At 42.3% G+C, this 25,613-nt stretch overlaps 1 protein-coding gene across 3 annotated transcripts in view; it reads right to left on the bottom strand.

Moving 5' to 3' along the window:
• Window positions 1–21,443, bottom strand: part of LOC115114499 (laminin subunit alpha-3-like) — a 114,230-nt gene extending 92,787 nt beyond the window's left edge. For 2 of the 3 annotated variants that reach the window (XM_029642778.2, XM_065013455.1), the window contains exons 1-2: window positions 20,910–21,438; window positions 19,841–19,993 (exon numbers count right to left, since the gene is read on the bottom strand). In XM_029642778.2, coding sequence (XP_029498638.2) covers window positions 19,841–19,993; window positions 20,910–21,173 — 417 coding nt within the window. In that variant the 5' untranslated portion in view covers window positions 21,174–21,438. Of the gene's footprint in view, window positions 1–19,840; window positions 19,994–20,909 lie in introns of all 3 variants that reach the window. The other variant, XM_065013456.1, reaches the window with a different exon arrangement.
• Window positions 21,444–25,613: the final 4,170 nt, after the last annotated feature.

Below are 25,613 nucleotides of genomic sequence, written 5' to 3'. Positions count from 1 at the left end.
ATGTGGGCCTGTTTCAGATTCCTGCCATGCCGTCACATTTCTCCCCCCTCTCCCCCCATGTCACCATGCCAGGGCATGCCACTGCTTTCAGGAACCTGTCCCTGACAAGTGGCACACAACAGCGACAATCTTCTAGGCCAGAGGAACGCAGCTCACACATAAAACAGAGACCAAACAGATACATTTGTGAGATAAAAAAATATCCACCACAAACGGATTCTCTAGTAACTACCTGTGAAAGTCCAACAAAAATCACAAAATGTGGAAATAAAAAATAAAAAAGTGAACTCTGTCTTTGTACAGGTATAAAACATGGATTACTTCATAGAATAAAAGCAAATCCTGTCTGTGGATTGGCATCAGGGTTGGGCTCAATTCAGAATTTTGGAATTGAATCACGGAATCAGTAGGCTATTAAACAAACATATATCTCAACAGAAATAAGACCGATCCTGCTTCTGTTTGAATGTTTGTTAATGTTAATAGCCTACTGATAGCCTACGGAATCAGTAGGCTATTAAACAAACGTTCAAACAGAAGCAGGATCGGTCTTATTTCTGTAGCAACATGGTCTAGGAAAAGGCATCAATTCAACAGCACACTGATGTGTTTCAGAACCGTGGACAGCGACCGCTATCCAACGTGGGAGAAACGCATGTTATAAAATAATATTATTTTTTATTAGTGTTGCACCATTGTTCTTACGTAATATAACCCTATACAACTTCAGTAGCACATGTCTTAGTGATGGACTGTGCCATCCCCATGACCTCCACAATGGATTAGTCCACTAAGACTGGCATGAATCAGACAGGTGTCTTGTACTAAAGAAATCTCGGTCGACCAACAGCCTATCAACCAAACAATCAAACAGTCAACCAATGAGGTATAAAGAAGTCAAGTCTGACCGTTGTTTCTTTCGATCATCTACTCACGTTCGCATATGCAAATTCATGGACTGTATATAAACGGGTTGCATCCGGTTTTGACAGACCAACATCGCATTCGTGTCATCACGTCATCCAAAAACATGGCAGACATTAGCTGGATAAGAGCGTCTGCTAAATGACTTAAATGTAAATGTAAATGTGAAAATAAAATGTTAATGAGTGATGAAGAAGAAAAAAACTGCCTCAGCAACAATTATTTGAATTATTATGTATTTTTGGTGCACAAAGATGACAACTAAAGTGTTTTATTAGGAATTTTCTAATCTGACTTCTCTATGTGATCATCTATGGAAATAGTCTTTCTGAGCCAGGCATCACTTAAACTGCAATACCGAAGCAAGACTGTAGGGGCAGTTGAAACCGTGCTTCTAGAGCGGAACCCTGGCCCCTTGCATTCAACCAGAGAGGAAGAGGCGAAGCGAGAGGGGAAAGTCAGTCCAAAATCTGTCTCCTCCAGCATGTGGTGTTTTTTTGTTTTTCACCCCCCAAACAATCAGGTTTTGTTTTGAGGTCAATGAGAGAGTGTTGAATTTAGTCAACAAAAAACACTATGGTTTATTTGTAACATGAGGCTAATTTGATAGAATATAAGTTTCGTAAGGCTTAGGTTGTGACGAGTGTACTGATATAAGTAGGACACGTGACATCCCGCCAACGTTGATAAAAAACACTTTATATTGGAGATGCGTTTGGGGTTGTGCCTGTTGTTCACAGGCCTATCTGCCCTCTCAATGGCTAGAATTGTCCCACCTGATCTCACCTCCTCCCAATGAGGACATGTATTTCCATTGTTAGAGTGGCCACTCAAACATCTGGTCAATCAATATAATGGATCATCTGTGATTCATGAGTTGAAATTCAATTCAAACTGGCCACACCCCACAAGATATAGAATTTGAATATGAGTTTGAGTGACGGGTTGTAGAATTTAACTCAGTGCAATTCAAAGAAATTCCACTCAGTCATAGAACATGAGAGTTTCATTAAATCTGACAGGACACACTTCCAGATACCAAAGAATATATAACTTTTCTCTGAAAACAATGTTCATATACTCTTTTAACCTTAGTGCTTAGAATAGCAAATTATATTTCCACCAACCATGTAATTTGCTTTGCTTCTTTTTGAAGGCATCGGGGTCAACTTGAGGATGTTATGCATTCTGAAAAAAGTGATTCATGAAATTTAATAACTTTGAAAAATTGCATACAGGTTTTGCTTTACTTGATCATTTAAGAGTTTGCCCTGAAAATCAACTGTTCCAACAATAGTTTATATGCATGTACAGTACCAGTCAAAATTTTATTTGTACTATTTTCTACATTGTAGAATATTAGTGAAGACATCAACATTATGAAATAACACATTTGGAATCATGTAGTAACCAAAAAAAGTGTTAAACAAATCAAAATATATTTTAGATGGAATCATGTAGTAACCAAAAATATATTTTGGATTTTAGATTCTTCAAAGTAACCACCCTTTCCCTTGATGGCACACTCTTTGCATTCTCTCGACCATGTTCATGAGGAATGCTTTTCCAACAGTCTTGAAGGAGTTCCCACATATGCTGAGCACTTGTTGACTGCTTGTCCTTCACTCTGCAGTCCAACTCATCTCAAACCATCTCAATTGGGTTGAGGTCGGGTGATTGTGGAGGCCAGGTCATCTGATGCAGCACCATCACTCTCCTTCTTGGTCAAACAGACCTTACACAGCCTGGAGGTGTGGTTGAAGTCATTGTCTTGTTGAAAAACAAATGATTGTCCCACGAAGCGCAAACCAGATGGGATGGCGTACCGCTACAAAATGCTGTGGTAGCCATGCTGGTTAAGTGTGCCTTGAATTCTAAATAAATCACTGAGAGTGTGACCAGCAAAGCACCCCCACACCATCACACCTCCTCCTCTATGCTTCAGAGTGGGAACCACACATGCGGAGATCATGGTGGACACAGTGGTTGGAACCAAAACCTCTGATTTGGACTCATCAGACCAAAGCACAGATTTCTACCGGTCTAATGTCCGTTGCTCGTGTTTCTTGGCCCAAGAAAGTCTCTTCTTATTATTGGTGTCTTTTAATAGTGTTTTTTTTGCAGCAATTCAAAAATGAAGGCCTGATTCATGCAATCTTCTCTGAACAGATGATGTTGATATTGTGTCTGTTACTTGAACTCTTTGAAGCATTTTTCTGGGCTGCAAATTCTGAGGCGGGTAACTCTAATGAACTCTGCAGCAACGGGAACTTTGTGTCTTCCTTTCCTGCGGGGGTCCTCATGAGAGGCAGATTCATCATAGTGCTTGATGGTTTTTATGACTGACTGACTTTATTGTCTTAAAGTAATGATGGACTGTCATTTCTCTTTGCTTATTTGAGCTGTTCTTGCCATAATATGGACTTGGTCTTTTACCAAATAGGGATATCTCTATATACCACCCGTACCTTGTCAAAACGCAACGGATTGGCTCAAACGCATACTTCCTGCGCCGACAGAGATGGTCGCCTTGCTTCGCGTTCCTAGGAAACTATGCAGTATTGTCACGCCCTGACCTTAGAGATCTCTGTTTTCTATATATTTTGGTTAGGTCAGGGTATGACTAGGGTGGGTACTCTAGGTTTTTGCATGTCTAGGTTTTTTTTGTATGTCTATGTTGGCCTGATATGGTTCCCAATCAGAGACAGCTGTTTATCATTGTCTCTGATTGGGGATCATATTTAGGCAGCCCTTTTCCCCCACTTTCTGGTGTGGGATCTTGTCTACAGTTAGGTGCCTGTGTGTGTGCACACTAGTAGCGTCACGTTTCATTTGGTTGTTTGTTGTTTTGTTTTGGTGAGTTTAAGTACATAAAAAATATGTGGAACTCTATTCACGCTGCGCCTTGGTCTCACTCATATGACGATCGTGACAAGTATTTTGTTTTCTTATGTATTACTTATTATATTGTTACCCCAGGAAATCTTAAGTTCTATTACTGGAGAGGATCCCAGCCGGTGACCCAAAACAATGGCGCCGCAGAAGGGGCAGACTGAGCGGTCTTCTGGTCAGGTTCCATAGACGGGCACATCGCGCACCGCTCCCGAGTATACTACTCACCAATGTCCAGTCTCTTGACAACAAGGTAGAAGAAATCAGAGCAAGGGTTGCCTTCCAGAGAGACAGAGATTCTAACGCTCTTTGTTTCAAGGAAACATGGCTCACTCGGGATACGTTATCAGAGTCGGTACAGCCACCTGGTTTCTTCACGCATCGCGCCGACAGATACAAAAATCTCAATGGTAGGAAGAAGGGCGGGGGTGTATGCCTTATGATTAACGAGACGTGGTGTGATCATAACAACATACAGGAACTCAAGTCCTTTTGTTCACCTGACCTAGAATTCCTTACAATCAAAAGCCGTCCGTATTATCTACCAAGAGAATTCTTTTCGATTATAATCACAGTCGTGTACATCCCCCCGCAAGCAGACACTTCGACGGCCCTGAAAGAAATTCTTGGACTCTATGTAAACTGGAAACCACATATCTCGAGGCTGCATTTATTGTAGCTGGGGATTTTAACAAGGCTAATCTGAAAACAAGGCTCCCTAAATTTGATCAGCATATCGAATTTTTAATTTTTTTTATTTCACCTTTATTTCACCAGGTAGGCAAGTTGAGAACAAGTTCTCATTTACAATTGCGACCTGGCCAAGATAAAGCAAAGCAGTTCGACACATACAACGACACAGAGTTACACATGGAGTAAAACAAATACAGTCAATAATACAGTATAAACAAGTCTATATACGATGTGAGCAAATGAGGTGAGATAAGGGAGGTAAAGGCAAAAAAAGGCCATGGTGGCAAAGTAAATACAATATAGCAAGTAAAACACTGGAATGGTAGATTTGCAATGGAAGAATGTGCAAAGTAGAAATAAAAATAATGGGGTGCAAAGGAGCAAAATAAATAAATTAATTAAATACAGTAGGGAAAGAGGTAGTTTTTGGGCTAAATTATAGGTGGGCTATGTACAGGTGCAGTAATCTGTGAGCTGCTCTGACAGTTAGTGCTTAAAGCTAGTGAGGGAGATAAGTGTTTCCAGTTTCAGAGATTTTTGTAGTTCGTTCCAGTCATTGGCAGCAGAGAACTGGAAGGAGATGCGGCCAAAGAAAGAATTGGTTTTGGGGGTGACTAGAGAGATATGCACGACACTGGCAGGTAAAACCCTGGATCATTGTTACCCTAACTTCTGCGATGCATACAACCCCCCTCCTTTAGGAAAATCTGACCACGACTCCATTTTGTTGCTCCCAGCCTATAGACAGAAACTAAAACAGGAAATGCCCATGCTCAGGTCTGTTCAACGCTGGTCCAACCAATCGGATTCCACGCTTCAAGATTGCTTCGATCACCTGGACTGGGATATGTTCCGCAAAGCATCGGACAATAACATTGATAAATACGCTGATTCGGTGAGCGAGTTTATTAGCAAGTGCATTGGTGATGTTGTACGCACAGCGACTATCAAAACCTTCCCCAACCAGAAATCGTGGATTGATGGCAGCATTCGTGCAAAACTGAAAGCGTGAACCACTGCTTTTAATCAGGGCAAGGCGACCGGAAACATGACCGAATACAAACAATGTAGCTATTCCCTCCGCAAGGCAATCAAACAAGCTAAGCGTCCGTATCGAGACAAAGTAGAGTCGCAATTCAACGACTCAGACACAAGAGGTATGTGGCAGGGTCTACAGTCAATCACGGACTACAAAAAGAAAACCAGGCCAGTCGCGGACCACAATGTCCTGCTCCCAGACAAACTAAACAACTTATTTTCTCACTTTGAGAATAATACAGTGCTACCGACACGGCCCGCTACCAAAACCTGCGGCTTCTCCTTCACTGCAGCCAACGTGAGTAAAACATTTAAACGTGTTAACCCTCGCAGGGCTGCCGGCCCAGACGGCATCCCTAGCTGTGTCCTCAAAGCATGCGCAGACCAGTTGGCTGGTGTGTTTACGGACATATTCAATCAATCCCTATCCCAGTCTGCTGTTCCCACATGCTTCAAGAGGGCCACCATTGTCCCTGTTCCCAAGAAAGCTAAGGTAACTGAGCTAAACGACTATCGCCCTGTAGCACTCACTTCCGTCATCATGAAGTGCTTTAAGAGACTAGTCAAGGACCATAGCACTTCCACCCTACCTGACACCCTAGACCCACTCCAATTTGCTTACCGCCCCAATAGGTCCACAGATGATGCAATCGCAATCGCAATCACACTGAACACTGCCCTAACCCATCTGGACAAGAGCAATACCTATGTAAGAATGCTGTTCATCAACTACAGCTCAGCATTTAACACCATAGTACCCTCCAAACTCGTCATTAAGCTCAAGAGCCTGGGTCTCGACCCCACCCTGTGCAACTGGGTCCTGGACTTCCTGACGGGCCGCCCCCAGATGGTGAGGGTAGGAAACAACATCTCCACCCCGCTGATCGTCAACCCTGGGACCCCACAAGGGTGCTTTCTCAGCCCTCTCCTGTACTCCCTGTGGCCATGCACGCATCCAACTCAATCATCAAGTTTACAGGCGACACTACAGTGGTCGAATATATTACCAACAACGATGAGATTGCCTACAGGGAGGAGGTGAGGGCCCTCGGTGTGTGGTGTCAGGAAAATAATCTCACACTGAATGTCAACAAAACAAAGGAGATGATCGTGGACTTCAGGAAACAGCAGAGGGAGCAGCCCCCTATCCACATCGACGGGACAGTAGCGGAGAAGGTGGAAAGTCCCTCGGCGTACACATCAAGGACAAACTGAAATGGTCCACCTACACAGACAGCTCAGTGAAGAAGGCGCAGCAACCTCAGGAGGCTGAAGAAATTCGGCTTGTCAACAAAAGCACTCACAAACTTCTACAGATGCACAATCGAGAGCATCCTGTTGGGCTGTATCATCGCCTGGTACGGCAACTGCTCCACCCACAACCGTAAGGCTCTCCAGAGGGTAGTGAGGTCTGCACAACGCATCACCGGGGGCAAACTACCTGCCCTCCAGGACACCTACACCACCCGATGTCACAGGAAGGCCAAAAAGATCATCAAGGACAACAACCACCCGTGCCACTGCCTGTTCACCCCGCTATCATCCAGAAGGCGAGGTCAGTACAGGTGCATCAAAGCCACTTTAATAATTAAAAATTGGATGTAATAAATGTATCACTAGCCACTTTAAACAATGCCACTTTATATAATGTTTACATCCCCTACATTACTCTTCTCGTATGTATATAATGTACTCTATACCATCTACTGCATCTTGCCTATGCCGTTCGGCCATCGCTAATCCATATATTTTTATGTAATATTCTTTACACTTGTGTGTATAAGGTAGTTGTTGTGAAATTGTTAAGTTGCTTGTTAGATATTACTGCATGGTCAGAACTAGAAGCACAAGCATTTCTCTACACTCGCATTAACATCTGCTAACCATGTGTATGTGACAAATAGAATTGGATTTGAATTCCACAAATTAACTTTTAACAAGACACACCTGTTAATTGAAATGCATTCCAGGTGACTACCTCATGAATTTGGTTGAGAGAATGCCAAGAGTGTGCAAAGCTGTCATCAAGGCAAAGGGTGGCTATTTTGAAGAATATACCTATAAAATATATTTTGATTTGTTTATCACTTTTTTGATTACTACATGATTCCATAAGTGTTATTTCATAGTTTTGATGTCTTCACTATTATTACAAAATGTAGAAAATAGTAAAAATAAAGAAAAACCCTTGAATGAGTAGGTGTCTCCAAACTTTTGACTGGTACTGTATATAACAACATGTTTGATGTTTTATCTACAAGATATTTGTATAGACTACACCAAATATAAAATAAAATTTCACTGAATTCAAATTCAAATTGCAATTCTGTATCCTGTTTACTACTTCAATTCAATAATTGGAATTTGAGGCATTCTCAATTCAATTGAGCCAAACCCTGATTGGAATTTAAACCATGATGACTCAACCTCACAAGAAACCAACCCTTCAGAAAGACAGAACATGAGTTAGGTCTAGCGGCTGAGGCTGCTGCCTCAAACACACATACAGTACACAGTATGTGCCCCTACCTGTGCTACCTGTGTGGGATCGAATCCTGGCCCCACTGGCCTTCTTTAAACAAGTATTTTCCCTCTGTCTCTCTCTCCCTATTAATAAAACAATAAAATACGAAAGGACAGAGTGTATAATCCATAGAGAAAAAAATAATGACTGAGAAAAGGCTTAGAGACAACCTGTCAGAAGAATACAACTGTCTCCTGGCAGACAGAGAGAGAGAGTGAGAGAACAAGAGAGAGAGAGAATGGCCTGGCCTGGCAGTGCTCTGTTCTTTTCTGTCTCAGGGCTCTGTTCCATCCCCCCGTCCTGCCAGTCTAAATATTCATACTTGACTGCTATCCAGCACTTATTGTTTGGAACAGCCTGAAATATCTTGGTGACATGATAACAGTACCGGTCCAGACTCCTGGTATGTGCTGCAAAGACATGAAGCAGAATTGAATAGACAAGCCCTGTGAACATTAAAACTCAACATGACCTGGGATATTGGTCTTATTCATCATAACACTTGAAGTGATCTCCACCCTAAATCTAAAGGCCTGGGCCACAGGAACAGGAGTGTTAGTCATATCTATGGAGGACGGTGGGTGTGGAGGGTCAAAAAGGTTGAGTTGTCACATCTCACTCCTTCAGCTTTTAGCCCCAGTCCAAATTCCTGCTGGTGACTCCCATAAACAAGCCATATACACAGGGCGTTAAGTGTCCAGATCTCTCATCTAAACTCCAGTTACCACCCCAGAGAATAGAGCAGGCAGAGGCCTCAGCAACCTCCCACCATGACACCGTTCTCACCATCATGCCCCAGTGTTGTCACCTTCCTCTCACTGCATGTTTACTGAGTGTTTGCACCATCATGCTTAGGCTTGGGCGGTATACCGTAAATGCCGTTTCCAAATACTAGGGTATTTGGAAAAAGACACAGGATGGTTTTTCAACCACGTCTATACCATCACAACTATTTATTTGAAGTTTTTCAATCAATTTGAATATTTGTAGCTTTTTAAGTTAATTCCGGCAGTCAACTTGGGCAATACATTAGGAGATGAAGCAGATTGCGTTCTTAATTTCACCTGTCACATTATTTTACAATATGAAGCTTATCGTAGTTCCCCAGAACAGTTGAGCCTGTCACGTGTTTGTTTGTACATAGCAGACGTCGGGAGCTGGTGAGTCCATAGCTGTCTATATCTATCAGCGAGTCTCTGTTGTGTGGTGCACACGAGATGATGAAGTTACACTTGTATTCTCTCATTCACTTTTACTTGTTCATGTCCACTCACCGAAAATGAAAATGACATTCAGTAGCTACTAGCTATGCTTGTGTAACTTTATGAGCTGGATTTGCCTGTCTTTACAATTAGTTTAAGTTCGTTTTCGCTTGTTAGCATTTAGCTAACAGCATCTATGTGATTGTTAGTTTGTGTAACAGAGGTCCAATGGGATTTCCTTGCATTTTTAGCGCCCACTCATAAGCCATGCAGTTAATACCGTAAATCCCGAGGAGGGTATGAAGGAGGGAATGACCATATGAAAATCTGGATACCGGCCAAGCCTAATCACACCCTAGTGTTCTCACTTTCCTCTCACTGCATGTTGACTGAGTGGTCTCACCTTCTCACCAAAAAAATACAGTTCTGATAAATGTAACACAGCCGCATAATGGAGTGAGATACTCAATGTTTTATTGAGAGAAAAAAATATTGACTGAATTATAGCACATTAACAATTGTATAATGACGGACAACTGCCGTGTTGTTGGCTCCATGCAGAATTCCTGCCCCGACTTCACACATGCCTGTGCTTCAGGTAACAGAGCCTCGCAGTCAGGGTTATACTCCCACTGAACAAATAGTCTACACTTAGAAACTAATACAGTATTAGAGCCTATGGAAAATAGGCTGGTTGCGTGACTTTATGACTTAATGCCATGTCTGCCTTGTGGACCTGTCCAATCATACTGTAATCTAACCATGTTGATCAAATGAACTCAATGAACTGGGTTGATATAGTCTTTCATTAATTTACTACTGAGTACTCGGTGAGATTGTTACATTAAGACACCACCTACTACGATGTCTGCTGCCAATAGGTATATTACTGGGCTTAAAGAAGTTCAATTAAATGAACTAATAGAGTTGAAATCCTACTGTCTATGGTCTCTAGATAACATTGTTTGTCATTACATGTGCTTGTTATTCTAAAAATGTAGGACAGACAGGTGTTCAATTGCAGTCCAGAAACAAATCATCTCCAAGTCTTAGGCAGGAAGGAGCCAGTCAGCCAGGAGGGTTCAGGAGGGCTACTGTAAAAAGCAAAAGCCTAACAGATACAGTAGAATCTATCTGACAGAGATCTCTTTGTGTCTGATATTAGGGCAGAGGAATGCACCATGGCAGAGCTAGGAGCCATCGCCTTCTGTTGGAGCGGATCAGGCCCTGCCTGCCAGCCTGCCAGCCTGCCAGACAGACAGACAGTTGCAGCGCAATGGGGCTGGGGTGTTTTTAGTCTGGATTGAAACAATGCAATCTACAACTGTTTGTCTGAAGTGGAACAGGTGGTGATAGTGGCGAGGGGGGTGGGTCATGGGGGTATTTCTCTCTGTCTCCATGGTGGGCATACATTCCACCTCTTTCCAGGGACTCAATGATCCTTTTTAAAGCTATATACTCAAAATAGTCTCTCCAAACATGTGGGCTTGGCCCAAAGATAGTCACAAGAGGTAATTGTATGCACTGTGAAAATGTGATGAATGCAAGTTTATACAAGCAAGGAACCTATTGTAAAAGGTACAGCTGCTGCTCTGCAATTGACTGAGAATGTTTCCTGTATGTTTGTTCAGTAGGAATGATTGTGTTGGTGGCTTACCCATTATAATGGCTTGTTCAGAGTTCACGTTTAGTAAATGGATTACATTTAAACACCTGATTACAACATATTGTGTTTGTAACCAGCACCACAATAAAACTATAACAACCGATCTAAATTAGAACAAACAGGACGCATCAGTGATCGTGTATCAAAAATACATATCGGAGAAATCTTTGCCCACACCTGCGTCAATGACTGTATCAGTAGGTCTACAACCTCTGATAAGCATTTCTATGTAACACTATGTATATCGCCTCCACGGGCCTTGAAAAGGTGGGTTAAGATAAACCCATTCTGCTTTTCCACAATGGAGCTCCAGGTTTAGGAGGTAGTGGCATTCCTGTCCAACAATGTGATCCAGACATGAAGCCAGGGTGAGGTTGCTAACCAGACTGTGTGGGCTGCCTGCAAGGCCGAGCCCAGGGAGCGGGGCTGTAAATATGTGCAACAGACACCCGACTGCAGCTGGCATGGCGCCCACCACAGAGCGGAGCAGAGCAGAGCCCACCAGCTAAACACAGCTACTTACATCACCTCCATCATCACCACAGCAACAGCTAGGGAGCCAAACATGTGTCCCAAGAGTTAGACTATGCCAGCTATACAGTAAACACTGACAAAGGTATAGGAATGATATTGGAAGCCTATTTAGACAATGTATCATCAATATTAACACCACCAACATAAGGAAAGGATATTCAATTTAAGATTTTGTTAAGAACCAAATAATGATGACACTGTATTTGAACAAAATTGGTAACATGCCGTAAGCGGTAACACAAGTTATTCCATTCCAAATATGTTTTTGATTATTTTGATTCTTGCTTTTTATGATCTACGTTCTGATTACATTCCATGTATGATGGAGTACTTGCGTCTAAAAGTATTCTGTGGTTTGATAAGCACCTGGTTCTTTCCAGGGCCTAATTGTGAAGTTATGCATGTTGAGTCAGTACCAAGGCTGTCAGGGAAATAGACTGTAGGAGCGGTCAGTGAGAGAACAAAACCCTGCTCAACTCAGCCCTGTACGCTCACCTTAGCAACACAACAAACACATATACAGTTAATACTGCAGGCTGCTGTTGCAACAACATCACACTACACATACCTATATATCTGCTATAACACAATCCTCTGAACAATCCATTTGATCACTGTCTATGTATCATTTTGACTGTTAGCATTAGCTGTTTGCTACTGCATCGCATTAGAAGGCATTTGCACCATGAATACTCAAACACAGAACCAGACATATTTTATTCCTACCCACATATTTTATTCCATCATATGCAGTCTATTTCCCTGACAGCTATCATGGAAGGTGGGTAGGTATTCAGGGTGGGGTGGGGATGAAGAATTCTGTATGAAGCTGTGTGTGTGTGTGTGTGTGTGTGTGTGTGTGTGTGTGTGTGTGTGTGTGTGTGTGTGTGTGTGTGTGTGTGTGTGTGTGTGTGTGTGTGTGTGTGTGAAGACGGGGAGGCAGACAGGAGGGTCTTTTCCACACAGTCTGCCCAATTCACTGCACCTCCTCAATCCATTTACCCACTGTAAAGAAAAGGCCAGATCACTTTCAGAGAAGCCTTGAAAAGAACCAACCCTTTGTGAAAACAGCACAGATGTCACACAATGCAGCCTACATCAGCCTACATCGATTCCAGGACAAATGTGGGTATAAAACAATCAGACAAAACTTCAGTGGGAAGCAGCAGGGTCTGGAAAGATAGAGTGGATTAAGTTCAACAGGAAGTCTTCATAACTTACAATAAATTAACCACTACCAGCAAGCTTCAGAAATGCGGTCATCCTAAACTATATACAGTGGGGAGAACAAGTATTTGATCATCTGCAAAATCGGCAGTGAAATACTTGTTCTCCCTACTGTATATATATATCCTGATATAGTACTTTCTTATCTTACCATCAAGTTACTCAGCCATCCAGCAATAAGTACCACACACTCATTACCAAACCCTACAGAGTAGAGAACAAGTACAGCATCAAAACCCACCTATCAGAAAAAACTCTTACTTATCAGAGACACTCTCCAATCAGATACCTACGCTCACCATTCAGAACCATGAGTACCTCACACCTAGCCAATCGCAGCCCACCTCACATCAGTGTTGTTCATGATATGACAAATACCAAATCTCACACAAACAAATCCTAACCCCCTGAAATAGCAACCAATCAGGGTTCAATCAGAGCTTCACACAAACCAATTAGTGTCCATTCAATGGGATAGCGCCCACCAATCAGAGGCCTTTCAGTAATGTGGTATGACAGACAGCAGTAAGCCCAGGCATCTCTGTCTCACATGGTCCAGGGCACTCAGGCAGATAAGCACATGTGGTCAGGGCTCCTAAAATACATTCCCCAGAAAAAAAACTGCATGGGCGACTGTGGGGCCGATCCATCCGTGGTGCCAATGTTCACTAGGACAAAGAGTCGCCACAACACCCTGTAAATAGTTTTAACAAGGGAGGGCAAGTCTCGCTGTACAGGTAGACAGGCTGTTTTGTGGAGAGGATTTCATTGTGTTCGTTTGTGGAGGACATATGTGGTTTTGAAGAGTTTAAATTTATATTGCAATTAAGAAAATGTGCCTCCGTTAAGTCAATAAAAAATGAACAAGATGTTGAATTAGATTTATTGGGTCAAATCTACTGCATCATGAAACTCACAGCAGAAGGCTCTAATCAACGTGTTGACTGTCTTTCTGGGTGAGCTGCTCCAATGCCCTGAAGACAAACTGACTAAGGCAATACCCTCCACCAGATCCACAAATCAAGAAGCGCCCCTACACCCAGGATCTGCCCATAGTAGGAGGGAGTTGAAAGTCACCTCCTGATTTATGGCAGGCTTTGTCACGGGTCACAGGTCAAAAGCCCACAAGATAACACAGGCAGGCGGCTACTTAAGTGTGAGAGCTGTTCCCCTCTGTCAACATAATCCAGTGGTGTGGTTGGGTTGATTTGCACAAGGAGCTACACCCAATGGAGTTGTACTCTTTCACACTGACTGACTGACTACAAGATTTATATCAAGTAAATACAAAAGATATACTGTATTTTGTCTAATACAAAGTTCCAGGCCAATTCGGACTCTTTCCTTCTCTAAAAACTTCAAACGTATGACCATGTTAATCCACAAAGGAAATGGGTTCACCTTTCTGTGCTATTATTATATCATTCAACATTCCACAAAAGCTTAGCTGGAATCAGCCCTTGACAGATTGGTGCTGCTTCAAACGTGCCACTGCTTTACAGAACCGTCAGAAATGGCCACGTCAAAAACCACCCGGCTTCCCTTTGAACTTGGTTGGTTTGACATAAACAATGACGGTGCCATTATCTAATTTATCCGCTTGGAGAGATGGAGGTAAGACTGGCAAAGGGAGGGAAGGAGGGAGCAAGCACCTGTGTTAGTCTTAGAAGAGACCACAAAGACCATTCATTTAACTGGATCCAGCCCTTACAAATATCAGTGACCGCATCATATGTTCCGTGCCTTAACTGAATCTACAAAGGCTTTGAACTGCTTCTATCAGGCAACATAAATTTGATCAATTCTATCCAAGCATTAAATAAATCTGAGCAGAAGGGCGAAAGGGATCTGGCAAGTTAGTCTGAAATAAACTTGACATTCTTTATCTTTCTGTTTCTTGGAGGTACATTTACTTATTTTGACAAATGCTTTATTATGACTGTAAAATCATCAAAGGGTTATAGGAACCAACACTATTTGACAGACATCTGTGCTGAAAGCACATGGAAGTGTGGTTGACTGAATTCTTTCAGAGGCATCGAGAACACCTTTCCTTATCTACATACACCTCTGATGTGAACACATGGCCTACACAAGAATGCATACCCAGAGTTAATAACCACAAAATAACATTGTACAACTTTACCAAACGTAATTATTCTATGGGATACAGTATTTAACAATTATCATGGAAGAATACTGCTTTAACTTTGTTCTTCAGTTTTCAGCTGTTTCAATATTTAGGTGGAATGATTTTGTGAAGAACATAATATCTATGCAGTTTAACAAATTAGCATAGATTGGCAGCCAATCTAGTTTTTTTGTTTGCCTCGCATTGAATTGATAAGTCTCAGGTCAATGCTGCCAAATCAGTCTGCTCTAATTTGTGAAATGATAACCTTGGAAGGCAACATTCCAATAAAACCAGCTGTTTTAAAGCTGCAAGCTTTTTAATGAAAGCAGATTGAATCTCAGCACACACAGCCTCATAAATACATTCTTGGCATTGACAAAAGACTTAGTGGAAGCTAAAAACAAATGGATGACATAAGGGGGGAGGGGCCAGGTGAGCTTGGTCTGGAGCCTCACTGGATCACAGTTGAGTGACTCCTCATGGACAAAAAAAAGATTTAATCCATGGAATGGTCCTTTGGAAGGTTGTTAACATATCTTAAAGAATAATTGAGAAATAATTAAAGTTGGCATATTTATGACAGACCTCCTTTAAGACTCCATAATGTTTAATCTGTAGGTGCTACAAAGAAAAAATTGTTGAAAATAATATTCTCTATGGACATATCAAAGTTTCAAAGTGGGATCTTTGCTACTTTTAGAGATATGATCCAATTTGTAAGTATTTCCAACTAAATTAATGTGAAAATGTATTCAAAATGGTCACCCTCTGCTGCTAATTTGCAGGATGTGCAATGATACAAGTAAAAGGAGGGCTGTTATTGGTTACATTGCCTACTACGCCAATTTCTCTGTATAAAATGGGCCATAACTTTTAAGCTAGCAGAGATCCCACTCTGGAACTTTGATATGCCTGTAGAGTATATTATATTCAACAATTAATTGCCAAATTTGCCATATCAAAAATGGTTTATTTTCAATATGCATGTTTATATTTTTTTTTAAATACCAAAAAGCATGGTCGTTTTGTTTTGTCCAGGCTTCGTGAGGAATCAGTCAGTTGCTGTTTGGGCGGGACAAATGGGGAGGGGGCCGTGTGGTTGGTAGTTTCTGAGAATACTTCATCCCTGTGCCCTTTATAGCACGCCTTAATGCAGTAATGCCACTTTCCCCGCTCCCAAATAAACTGAGCATTACCACATCTTAAACGCAGACGTCCCTCGCTTTTTCAAGCCATGCGGGCACTATATTTAGCCTCTCTCAAGCCCCGCTGCTCCGCACAACTCAGCTCAGCCCAGCTAAAAACAGATATGGAAGAATTCGCCACTGCTACCCATTCTCTTCCCACAGTGCTCCTGGGGAACATGGATGAAGTGTGGTACTCACTTTTAGGAAGATTTACTTTATAGGTGTCTCCATTTGGTTCCCACCCCTTAACCGCAGACAAAACCTGTTTCCAAATCAAAACAGGTCCAGCCCTGAACCCACTCCACCCACCCAACCCAGACCTACTCCCCCAGATCAGACTTTAAAATCCCCCTGATCCCTAATCCCTGGACACAATTTCTCCCTTTTCCCCCTCACCGTGGACAATTGAGCGTAAGGTGCAATTTCATGGGCTGTGAGCCAAACTCCTGCTGAAGCCACAGGTCCTAATGGTTACCTATCCTCCAGCCACAGGAGCATGATCTGAGTCTGCTTCCTGGCACGCAGCCAGCTGTGGGACATCACTCACATGACTACAGCTGCCCGTCTTTCTCAGACAGGTTTACTCAGACAAGCATAAGCAGACTGACAGAAGATAACCCACCATTGACTGTATGCGGAGAGTCAATCGCAATCCCAAATGCATTCACACATACACACAGCCAATGTTCCCTCTAAACTGCACGCATGCGTGGGTGCGCAGTAGCCCGAGACGGCTGCACCGCTTCCTCAGGACTGCCACACAGAAGAAATAACAGCCCATGGAGAGAAGCACAAGATTGAACTTCACTCCACTTTCTAGACCTGTGGTCAACAACCGGACAATAGTGATTGACTTATCGATCTCCAAGGCATTCCTAGTCGATCGCCAAACATTTGTGCAAAAAAACTAATGATAAATGATAAAGCCTTGTTCCGGGTAGGTGAACTGTTGCCATTTTGAACCATTTCATGTGTCTGAAGGTACAAACTCTGCCTTCCTGGCAGGCCTAGAGAGAAAATCAAATCCACTATAGGCCTATCACTGGCCAATTGGATGGCTCAGATTAACGTGTCTGCAGTAATGTAGCAGGCATAAAAGAAAGCTACAGCAAAGTTGATACTGTGAGATTTCAAAACGTTTAAAACCATGACTAGAGAGAGTATGTCAACGAATACAGCAAAGAGCTGCTGTTTTTATGAGTGAGTTCATGTTTAAATTCCTACTCAGCACTGTCAACACTTTTATAAGCCATAAAATGCGCGATATTCCTATTTCCACTCAGCGCTACAACAAGCACTGCAGCAGTAATGAATGAGTAGGAAAATGTATTGATGTGCTTGCGTTGTTGTATAATCAGCGGCTTGGGTATTTTTTAATGTCAAGGAATATCTCACTTTCTTTGTTCAAAGGAGTAACATGAATTTGTGCATGAGGCAGAAATAATGCAATGAGACTCAAGTTCCGCCATCAGCTGGAAGACGGTGTACCTTTTTGTTCAGTGTCAGTGTCAGTGTACCCTCAGTCTGCTGCTCTCTCCCTCCGCTGAGACTGACCACCAGATGCAGGCATCATCAGCCCACTAAAATATAAATTATTTAAATGTATGCTCACTCAGTTGTGCCTCACAAGTAATACAACAACAGATCTATTACCGGTGTGATCATATAGCCTACCTTGTTGAAAAAAATACATTTTTTTTTTTAAATGGTCCGAACAACAATGCATTGGCAGGGCATCTTCCAGCAAAGTTAATATGCGGTGATAATGTATTGGGCCTATTAGCTTACTGCACAAACCTCATTGCTACAGTACTGTTTTATTTGGTTAATGTTGCATAGGCTTACGTTTTTTAAGTCATGGTAAAAAAAAAGGTAGATCTCGGGTTGCATTTTGACTCAGAAAGTGATCATGACTCAGAAAAGTTTGGTGACCTCAGTTTTCCCTGAGTTTTCCCTGTTAACACTATCAACATTTCCCTTTATTGTGGCAATTGTGATCGAATAAATGCAATGTTAGCTTTCAATCCAATATACCAAAACAAAACAAATGATGCAAGATATTTTGTTGTAGGCATAATGGATCGGAGTAGGATTCTATTGCATTGACATGCACAACTCAGCCCGTACTCTACACAGACGGTGCGGAATAACCAATCAAAGCTGCAGTAGGCCTATTTGCAAATAGATCATTGCCATATATGGATCTGTGCCATTTACATTGAACTGGACTGTGTTTACAACATGAGCTGTCGTGAGTAGATGCGCTTGTTTTGAGATTAAAGCTAGAGCTGCATGTTGCCACATGTGCACATTTTGTTCATATCCTTTGCTAGTTAGTGAGTTGTTAGCCCAGTTATATATTTTTTATTTTACCTTTATTTAACTAGGCAAGTCAGTTAAGAAAAAAATCTTATTTTCAATGACGGCCTAGGAACAGTGGGTTAACTGCCTGTTCAGGGGCAGAACGACAGATTTGTACCTTGTCAGCTCGGGAGTTTGAACTTGCAACCTTCTAGTTACTAGTCCAACGCTCTAACCACTAGGCTAGACCATTTGTAGTCAGCAATAGGGAAGTGTTTGCTTCCTACAAGAGAATAAAACGTGTACATTTCTAGACATCTTTGAAAAGCAAGTCAGGTGAAAAGCTTTTTTTCCCTTAAAGAGGCAGTGCTGTATTTAGAGACTTGCTTGAATAAGCTAAGTAGCCAATAGGCTGAGGGTAGCATAATTTGTCGGATTCTCTGTAAGAATGGTATGAGAATAATAATGCATTTTATTTTGTAATGGGGTTTCTTTCATCAAAACAACACAACAACATTTTCAGTCACCTCCTTGTCTGAAGGTTAAGTGGATAGCCAGGTTAATGTCAAGCCCTGCATATTTAAAAAAAATGTAGGCCTACGTTGAACACCACATATTGTCTGCTATTGTAGGCTGAATGATAGAATAGTTATTTCCATGTTCAAATGTCATGGGATGCATTGTCTCTATTGTTTTTGATGGTAGGCTACTCTGGTAGGCCTTCATTATGATCAAATAGTCACCAGTGGAGGCTGGTGGGAGGAGCTATAGGAGGACAGGCTCATTGTAATAGCTAGAATGGAATAAACATGTGGTTTGATACCATTCCATTTATTCCATTCCAGCTATTACAATGAGCCTGTCCTCCTATAGCTCCTCCCACCAGCCTCCACTGAAAACCAGAGTAGCCTACTTGGCCAATGTTAAAACTATAACTTAAAGCGGGTACAGCCTCAGTGTTCACAGTAAATGCGTGCTGGAAGTTGCACAGAATTTTCACAATGTTCAAGTTTGCGCTGCGCAGACCTGAAATTTGCTCAGTGCCAAATTTTTTTAGAGCGAACATTGCACACAGCCACTCTGCTTCACATCAGCATTCAGCAAATTATCTCCACACACTCATGTCGACGATGGCTAGAATCAACTCTGAACTCAACTCAACTGAACTCAACTCTCAACTCAAACACTGAACAGTGCACTGAAGAAGCCGAAAAACTAACTTCCCACTCATTGCCCTTCATCCACTCAGTCCCTCTTTAAGATGACCACTAGGTAGTGTGATGTCTGTCTACATCACTGAAGGCAGGTTGCCACCTCACACCAATGACATAATGCACCTCGAATTAGCTGAGAAAGAGAAAACCTTGTCTCTATTCACCCCATGACATCCCACTGTCACATTTTATACTCTCACCATGGTAACGTTGTCAACGTTGTCAATCAATCAACAGCTACCGTGAAGGTAGAGCACTTGGCTGAGTAGGAACCAATGTAAGACCACCAGGGTTTCTCACTCACCTGTCCAAGGTCCAAGGTGACATTAACCTCATTGTACATGGGTCCACGGGAGAGAGGTGGGCTCTGCCACCAGCGCTCGGTGCCATCGATTGCGTTGCTCACCGGGTGGGCCTTGTTAGGCTCGTTGGAGTTGCATCGGTCACAATACTGTCCCTGCAGGGAAAGGGCAAATTAAATGGTGTTACTCTGAGCCCAAAACACATAAAAACATATAAAGAGTCCAGATGTATTCAAGTCCATGAATAGGCCAGTCACAACGTACATAAAAGTTACACAAAATACAAAACATGCAAACATAGACAAACACTTTGCAGACAGTGCAAGTAATCACATGCATAGTGTGAACAACGGTAAAAATGATATCTGAAATTACTGTAACAGTCTTTCTATACAATAATGGTAAAAAGCTATATATAGGCCTTGTTTGTGTAGGTTCTAAAGCCCCTGGGCCTTAAGTGTCCCAAAGGTATTCAAACTCCTGAAGGGGTAAGTTTATTAAGAGGGCATTCGCTTTAGAGACCTCAGGAGTTAATCACAATGGTGTAAACTTGGTTAGAGCAGGCAGAATTGCCATGTTTCCCATAGTGCTATAGTGACTCATTCTGGAGCCTGGGCGCAAGAGAAAGGAAGCAAGGAGCATTGATTCAACTGTAATAACAGTGTAACTACATATGGTAGTTCACATGGGAATATATATATATATATATATATATATATATATATATATGTATGGAAGGCAAAATCATAAGAAAATCACTAGTTTGCAAGGAACCAACTTGATTCCAATTCGATTGGATAATACAAATACGATTTTATGGATTGTTGTTTCTCTGTTGGTAGGCTTTCCATTCGCGTCATGTTCAGAACAACTCTATTAACACATGCGCATTAATATTTAGTATTTTACGCACGCACTCATCATGCCAATTTCTTGCATACTCGCAACTTACATTTGAACTGTAAACATTATTAGCTGTCTGAAAAAGCAAAGGCAGAAAAGTTGTCTACAATATTAACGTTTCAAAATGAAACCACAATCATAAAACTGTCAATTTTGTTCACTCTTTACCTGTATGGTTTGACTAGGAAGTCCGAATGTAGGTCCTCCGACAAGTTTACAGTACAAATCAGATCTCGGTCTCCCAGTTTCATCTTGACCGCACGTTGCGGTGGCGGAGATCCGTGACCCCTCCGCGAGGTTGAAGTACGGAGGACTCAAACTAAATCCCGTTATTTCGTTAAAAGACACTTGCGCGTAAACGTCCCCCCAAAGCAAGAGCGTGAAAGTACATAATAAAGCGGCGGGACGAGCTCCCTTCATCCCCCTCGCCATGTTCCACCTCAATAATCCCTGTAGATGCTGAATTCAAATAGTAACTCGCAGTTCAAGTTCATGTTTTCTAGATCATAATGAAATAATATGCACTCTCCACGCATGAAACACTGCGGATCCTTTGATCCTGGCAATGGAACGACTCGTGCGTCCAGTGTGCGGCTCTTGATGTAAAAGTTAGACTTGTTGCTCTGCTGCTGTTGCCTCTGTGATCCCCTTCGACAACATGTTTCTTCGTGAAAAAGAGCTTGTTCACGTTTCTCCCTGACCAAACTCTGCCACCCAGAGCCGTATCAGGTGTCAACAGTGACTACTTCGGTCCAAAGGTCTCTAGAAATGTCAGCACTGAATCACAGCCAAAATGAAAAGAATTCGTATGCCTAATTCAGAGTAGACATTTTAGAGGACAATTCCACGATAATGGAATGATGCGTTGACTCCGTTCTTTTACTGTAAAATGTTTACCAAACACAAAACCTTGATTTCAAAGTTTAACAAACCATACAAGTCTATGCACAATGAATACTTGTAACAACTTGTACTTAAAAATGTACAAAACAAATCTAGTGGAAGAACTTTGGTAACATAATTATGGTAAAATCTCCCCTCAGGTTTTAATGCGACCATGTTTTCCAAACACTCAAATATCTCCTCCGAATTAAGTTTAAAAGATGTCTGCAAAAAGGAGTGTGTCAGCTATGACATCAAAACAAATTGTATTAGTCACATGCACCAAATACAACAGGTATTTCACCTTACAGTGAAATGCTTACTTACATGCCCCTAACCAACAATGCAGTTTAAAAAATACAAATAAGAATAAGAAATAAAAGGAACAGGTAATTAAAGAGCAGCATTAAAACAACAATAGAGAGACTACATACAGGGGTACCGGTACAGAGTCAATGTGCGGGGGCACCAGTTAGTTGAGGTAATTGAGGTAATATGTACATGTAGGTAGAGTTATTAAAATGACTATGCATAAATAATAACAGAGAGTAGCGTAAAAGACAGGGTGGGCGGGTGGGTAAAATTCAAATAGTCTGGGTAGCCATTTGATTAGATGTTCAGGAGTCTTATGGCTTGGGGGTAGAAGCTGTTTAGAAACCTCTTTGACCTGGACTTGTCTATGACTAGTGTGGCTGAAGTCTTTGGCCATTTTTAGGGCCTTCCTCTGACGCTGCCTGGTATAGAGCTCCTGGATGGCAGGAAGCTTGGCCCCAGTGATGTACCGGGCTGTACGCACAACCCTCTGTAGTGCCTTGCGGTCAGAGGCTGAGCAGTTACCATACCAGTCGGTGATGCAACCAGTCAGGATGCTCTCGTTGATGCAGCTGTAGAACCTTTTTAGGATCTGAGGACCCATGCCAAATTTATTAAGTCTCATGCTCTCTTCGCGGCTGTCTTCGTGTGCGTGGACCATGTTAGTTTGTTGGTGATGTGGACACCAAGGAACTTGAAGTTCTCAACCTGTTCCATTACAGCCCCGTCGATGAGAATGGGGGCGTGCTCGGTCCTCTTTTTCCTGTAGTCCACAATCATCTCCTTTGTCTTGATCATGTTGAGGGAGAGATTGTTGTCGTGGCACCACACGGCCAGGTCTCTGACCTCCTCCCTGTAAGTTGGCTCGTCGTTGTCGGTGATCAGGCCTACCACTGTTGTGTCATCAGCAAACTTAATGATGGTGTTGGAGTCGTGGCTGGCCGTGCAGTCATGAGTGAACAGGGAGTACAGGAGGGGACGGAGTACACACTCCTGAGGGACCTGTGTTGAGGATCAGCGTGGCGGATGTGTTGTTACCTAACCTTACCACCTGGCGGCGGCCCATCAGGAAGGCCAGGATTTAGTTGCAGAGGGAGGTGTTTAGTCCCAAGGTCGTTAGCTTATTGATGAGATTTGAGGGCACTATGGTGTTGAACGCTGAGCTGTAGTCAATGAAAAGCATTCTCACATAGGTGTTCCTTTTGTCCAGGTGGGATAGGGCAGCGTGGAGTGCAATAGAGATTGCATCATCTGTGGATCTGTTGGGGCTGAATGCAAATTGGAGTGGGTCTAGGGTTTCTGGGATAATAGTGTTGGTGTGAGCCTTGACCAGCCTTTCAAAGCACTTCATGACTACAGACATGAGTGCTACGGGTCAGTAGTCATTTAGACAGGTTACCTTTGTGTTCTTGGGCACAGGGACTATGGTGGTCTGCTTGAAACATGGTATTACAGACCCGGACAGGGACAGTTTGAAAATGTCAGTGAAGACACTTGCCAGTTGGTCAGCGCATGCTCGCAGTACACATCCTGGTAATACATCTGGCCCTGCGGCCTAGTGAATGTTGACCTGTTTAAAGGTCTTACTCACATCGGCTGCGGAGAGTATGATCACACAGTCATCTGGAACAGTTGGAGCTCTCATGCATGTTTCAGTGTTATTTGCCTCGAAGCGAGCAAAGAAGTAGTTTAGCTCGTCTGGTAGGCTTGGGTCACTGGGCAGCTCTCGGCTGTGATTCCCTTTGTAGTCTGTAATGGTTTGCAAGCCCTGCCACATCTGAAGAGCATCAGAGCCGGTGTAATACAATTCGATCTTAGTCCTATATTGACGCTTACGTCGGAGGCCATAGCGGTATTTCTTATAAGCTTTCGGGTTAAAGTCCCGCTCCTTGAAAGCGGCAGCTCTCGTGTTTAGCACAGTGAGGATGTTGCTTGCAATCCATGGCTTCTGGTTGGGGTATGTACGTACGGTCACTGTGGGGACGGCATCGTCGATGCACTTATTGATGAAGCCAATGACTGATGTGGTGTACTCCCCCATTGAAAGAATCCCAGAACATATTCCAGTCTGCTAGCAAAACAGTCCTGTAGCTTAGCATCTGCTTCATCTGACCACTTTTTTATTGACTGAGTCACTGGTGCTTCCTGCTTTATTTTTTTTATTTTTTGCTTGTAAGCAGGAATCAAGAGGATTTAATTATGATCAGATTTGCCAAATGGAGGGGGAGGGAGAGCTTTGTACGTGTCTCTGTGTGTGGAGTAAAGGTGGTCCAGAGTTTCTTTCCCTGTGGTTGCACATTTAACATGCTGATAGAAATTTGGTAAAAATGATTTAAGTTTCCCTGCATTAAAGTTCACGGCCACTAGGAGCACCACCTCTGGATGAACATTTTCCTGTTTGCTTTAGGCGGAATACAGCTCGTTGAGCGTGGTCTTAGTGCCAGCATCGGTCTGTGGTGGTATGTAGACATCTACAAGAAATACAGATACAAAAATACAAAACTCTCTAGGTAATAGTGTGGTCTACAGCATATCATGAGATACTCTTCCTCAATTGAGCAATACCTCGAATAATTCCTTAAATATCGTGGCACCTTGAGTTTGAAAAAAATACATTTTGGTTATTGAACTACTGTAAGTGAAATGGATTTACACCCGGTAATGGAATTACATCATGGATCCCTGATCGGTACTACACAGAAATGCATAATTATGGATATGAATGTCATTCTCCTCATGTTTCACAAGTTTGGACAGCACAGCTGAGCACAGTATAGTACAGAGCAGTACAATACAGCACAGCAGAGTAGGCTAGAGTTCAGTACAGTACAGTATAGTTCAGTACAATAGAGTACAGTACAATAAACGTTACTATACTCTACTTTTCTTTACTGTATGGTATTGTACGGTACTGTGCCCTATTCACTGTACTATATTGTACTGTATTGTACAGTACTGTGCTCACTGTACTGTACTGAGCTATCCAAATTGATAGGTTCAGATTTGGCCCAGTCTGGTCTGTCTGTGGACATTAACATCAATGCCAGGGTGGACTGAGCCTGACCAAATGTCAACCACTTTTCAATGTCCATGTACATCTGGTGTCGTTCGATGCTCATTCGGTGAGGTTGCTGGTTACAGTAAATGGAATGGAGAGGGGGCTCATGAGCAGGTGTCAGTAAGATCCAGGAGAGGTTACATTAACTGGAGAGTGAGAGAGAGGGATGGGTTGTCCAGATTCAGACTGTTTTAACACTCTTGGTTTGACCACATTTAAAAATGTTGTCATTTAGCAGACACTCTTATCCAGAGAGATTTACAGTCTAAAAACAGTTATGAGTTGAACATAACAGTATGCCAGTGGAAGGGAGGACTGTAGCAAGTGACCCATCTGTGGCTTGTGACTATTATGATTTCCCATTGTAGCCAATTCAGTTGAAGCAATTCCGTTACTCACTTTCTTGGTAGTTCCGTTACCAATTTGGTATCGGAATTACGAGTTTCAATCACTTAATAATTCATAAACAAAATTGATATCAGTAAAATCACTATAACTAATTGATAGGTCTACCATTACTTGTTACTTCTGTGAACTTTAGAAAATATATTGTGAGTTTTTGGTAAACAGAATTACAAGGCACACGGCAATATTTCTTAAATTTACATAAGGTAAACAAT

Source organism: Oncorhynchus nerka, linkage group LG9b (genome assembly GCF_034236695.1).
Source record: "Oncorhynchus nerka isolate Pitt River linkage group LG9b, Oner_Uvic_2.0, whole genome shotgun sequence".
Classification (NCBI taxonomy): Eukaryota; Metazoa; Chordata; class Actinopteri; order Salmoniformes; family Salmonidae; genus Oncorhynchus; species Oncorhynchus nerka.
The sequence above is the reverse complement of the archived record's forward strand: the minus strand, read 5'-3'. Positions and strand labels throughout refer to the sequence as shown.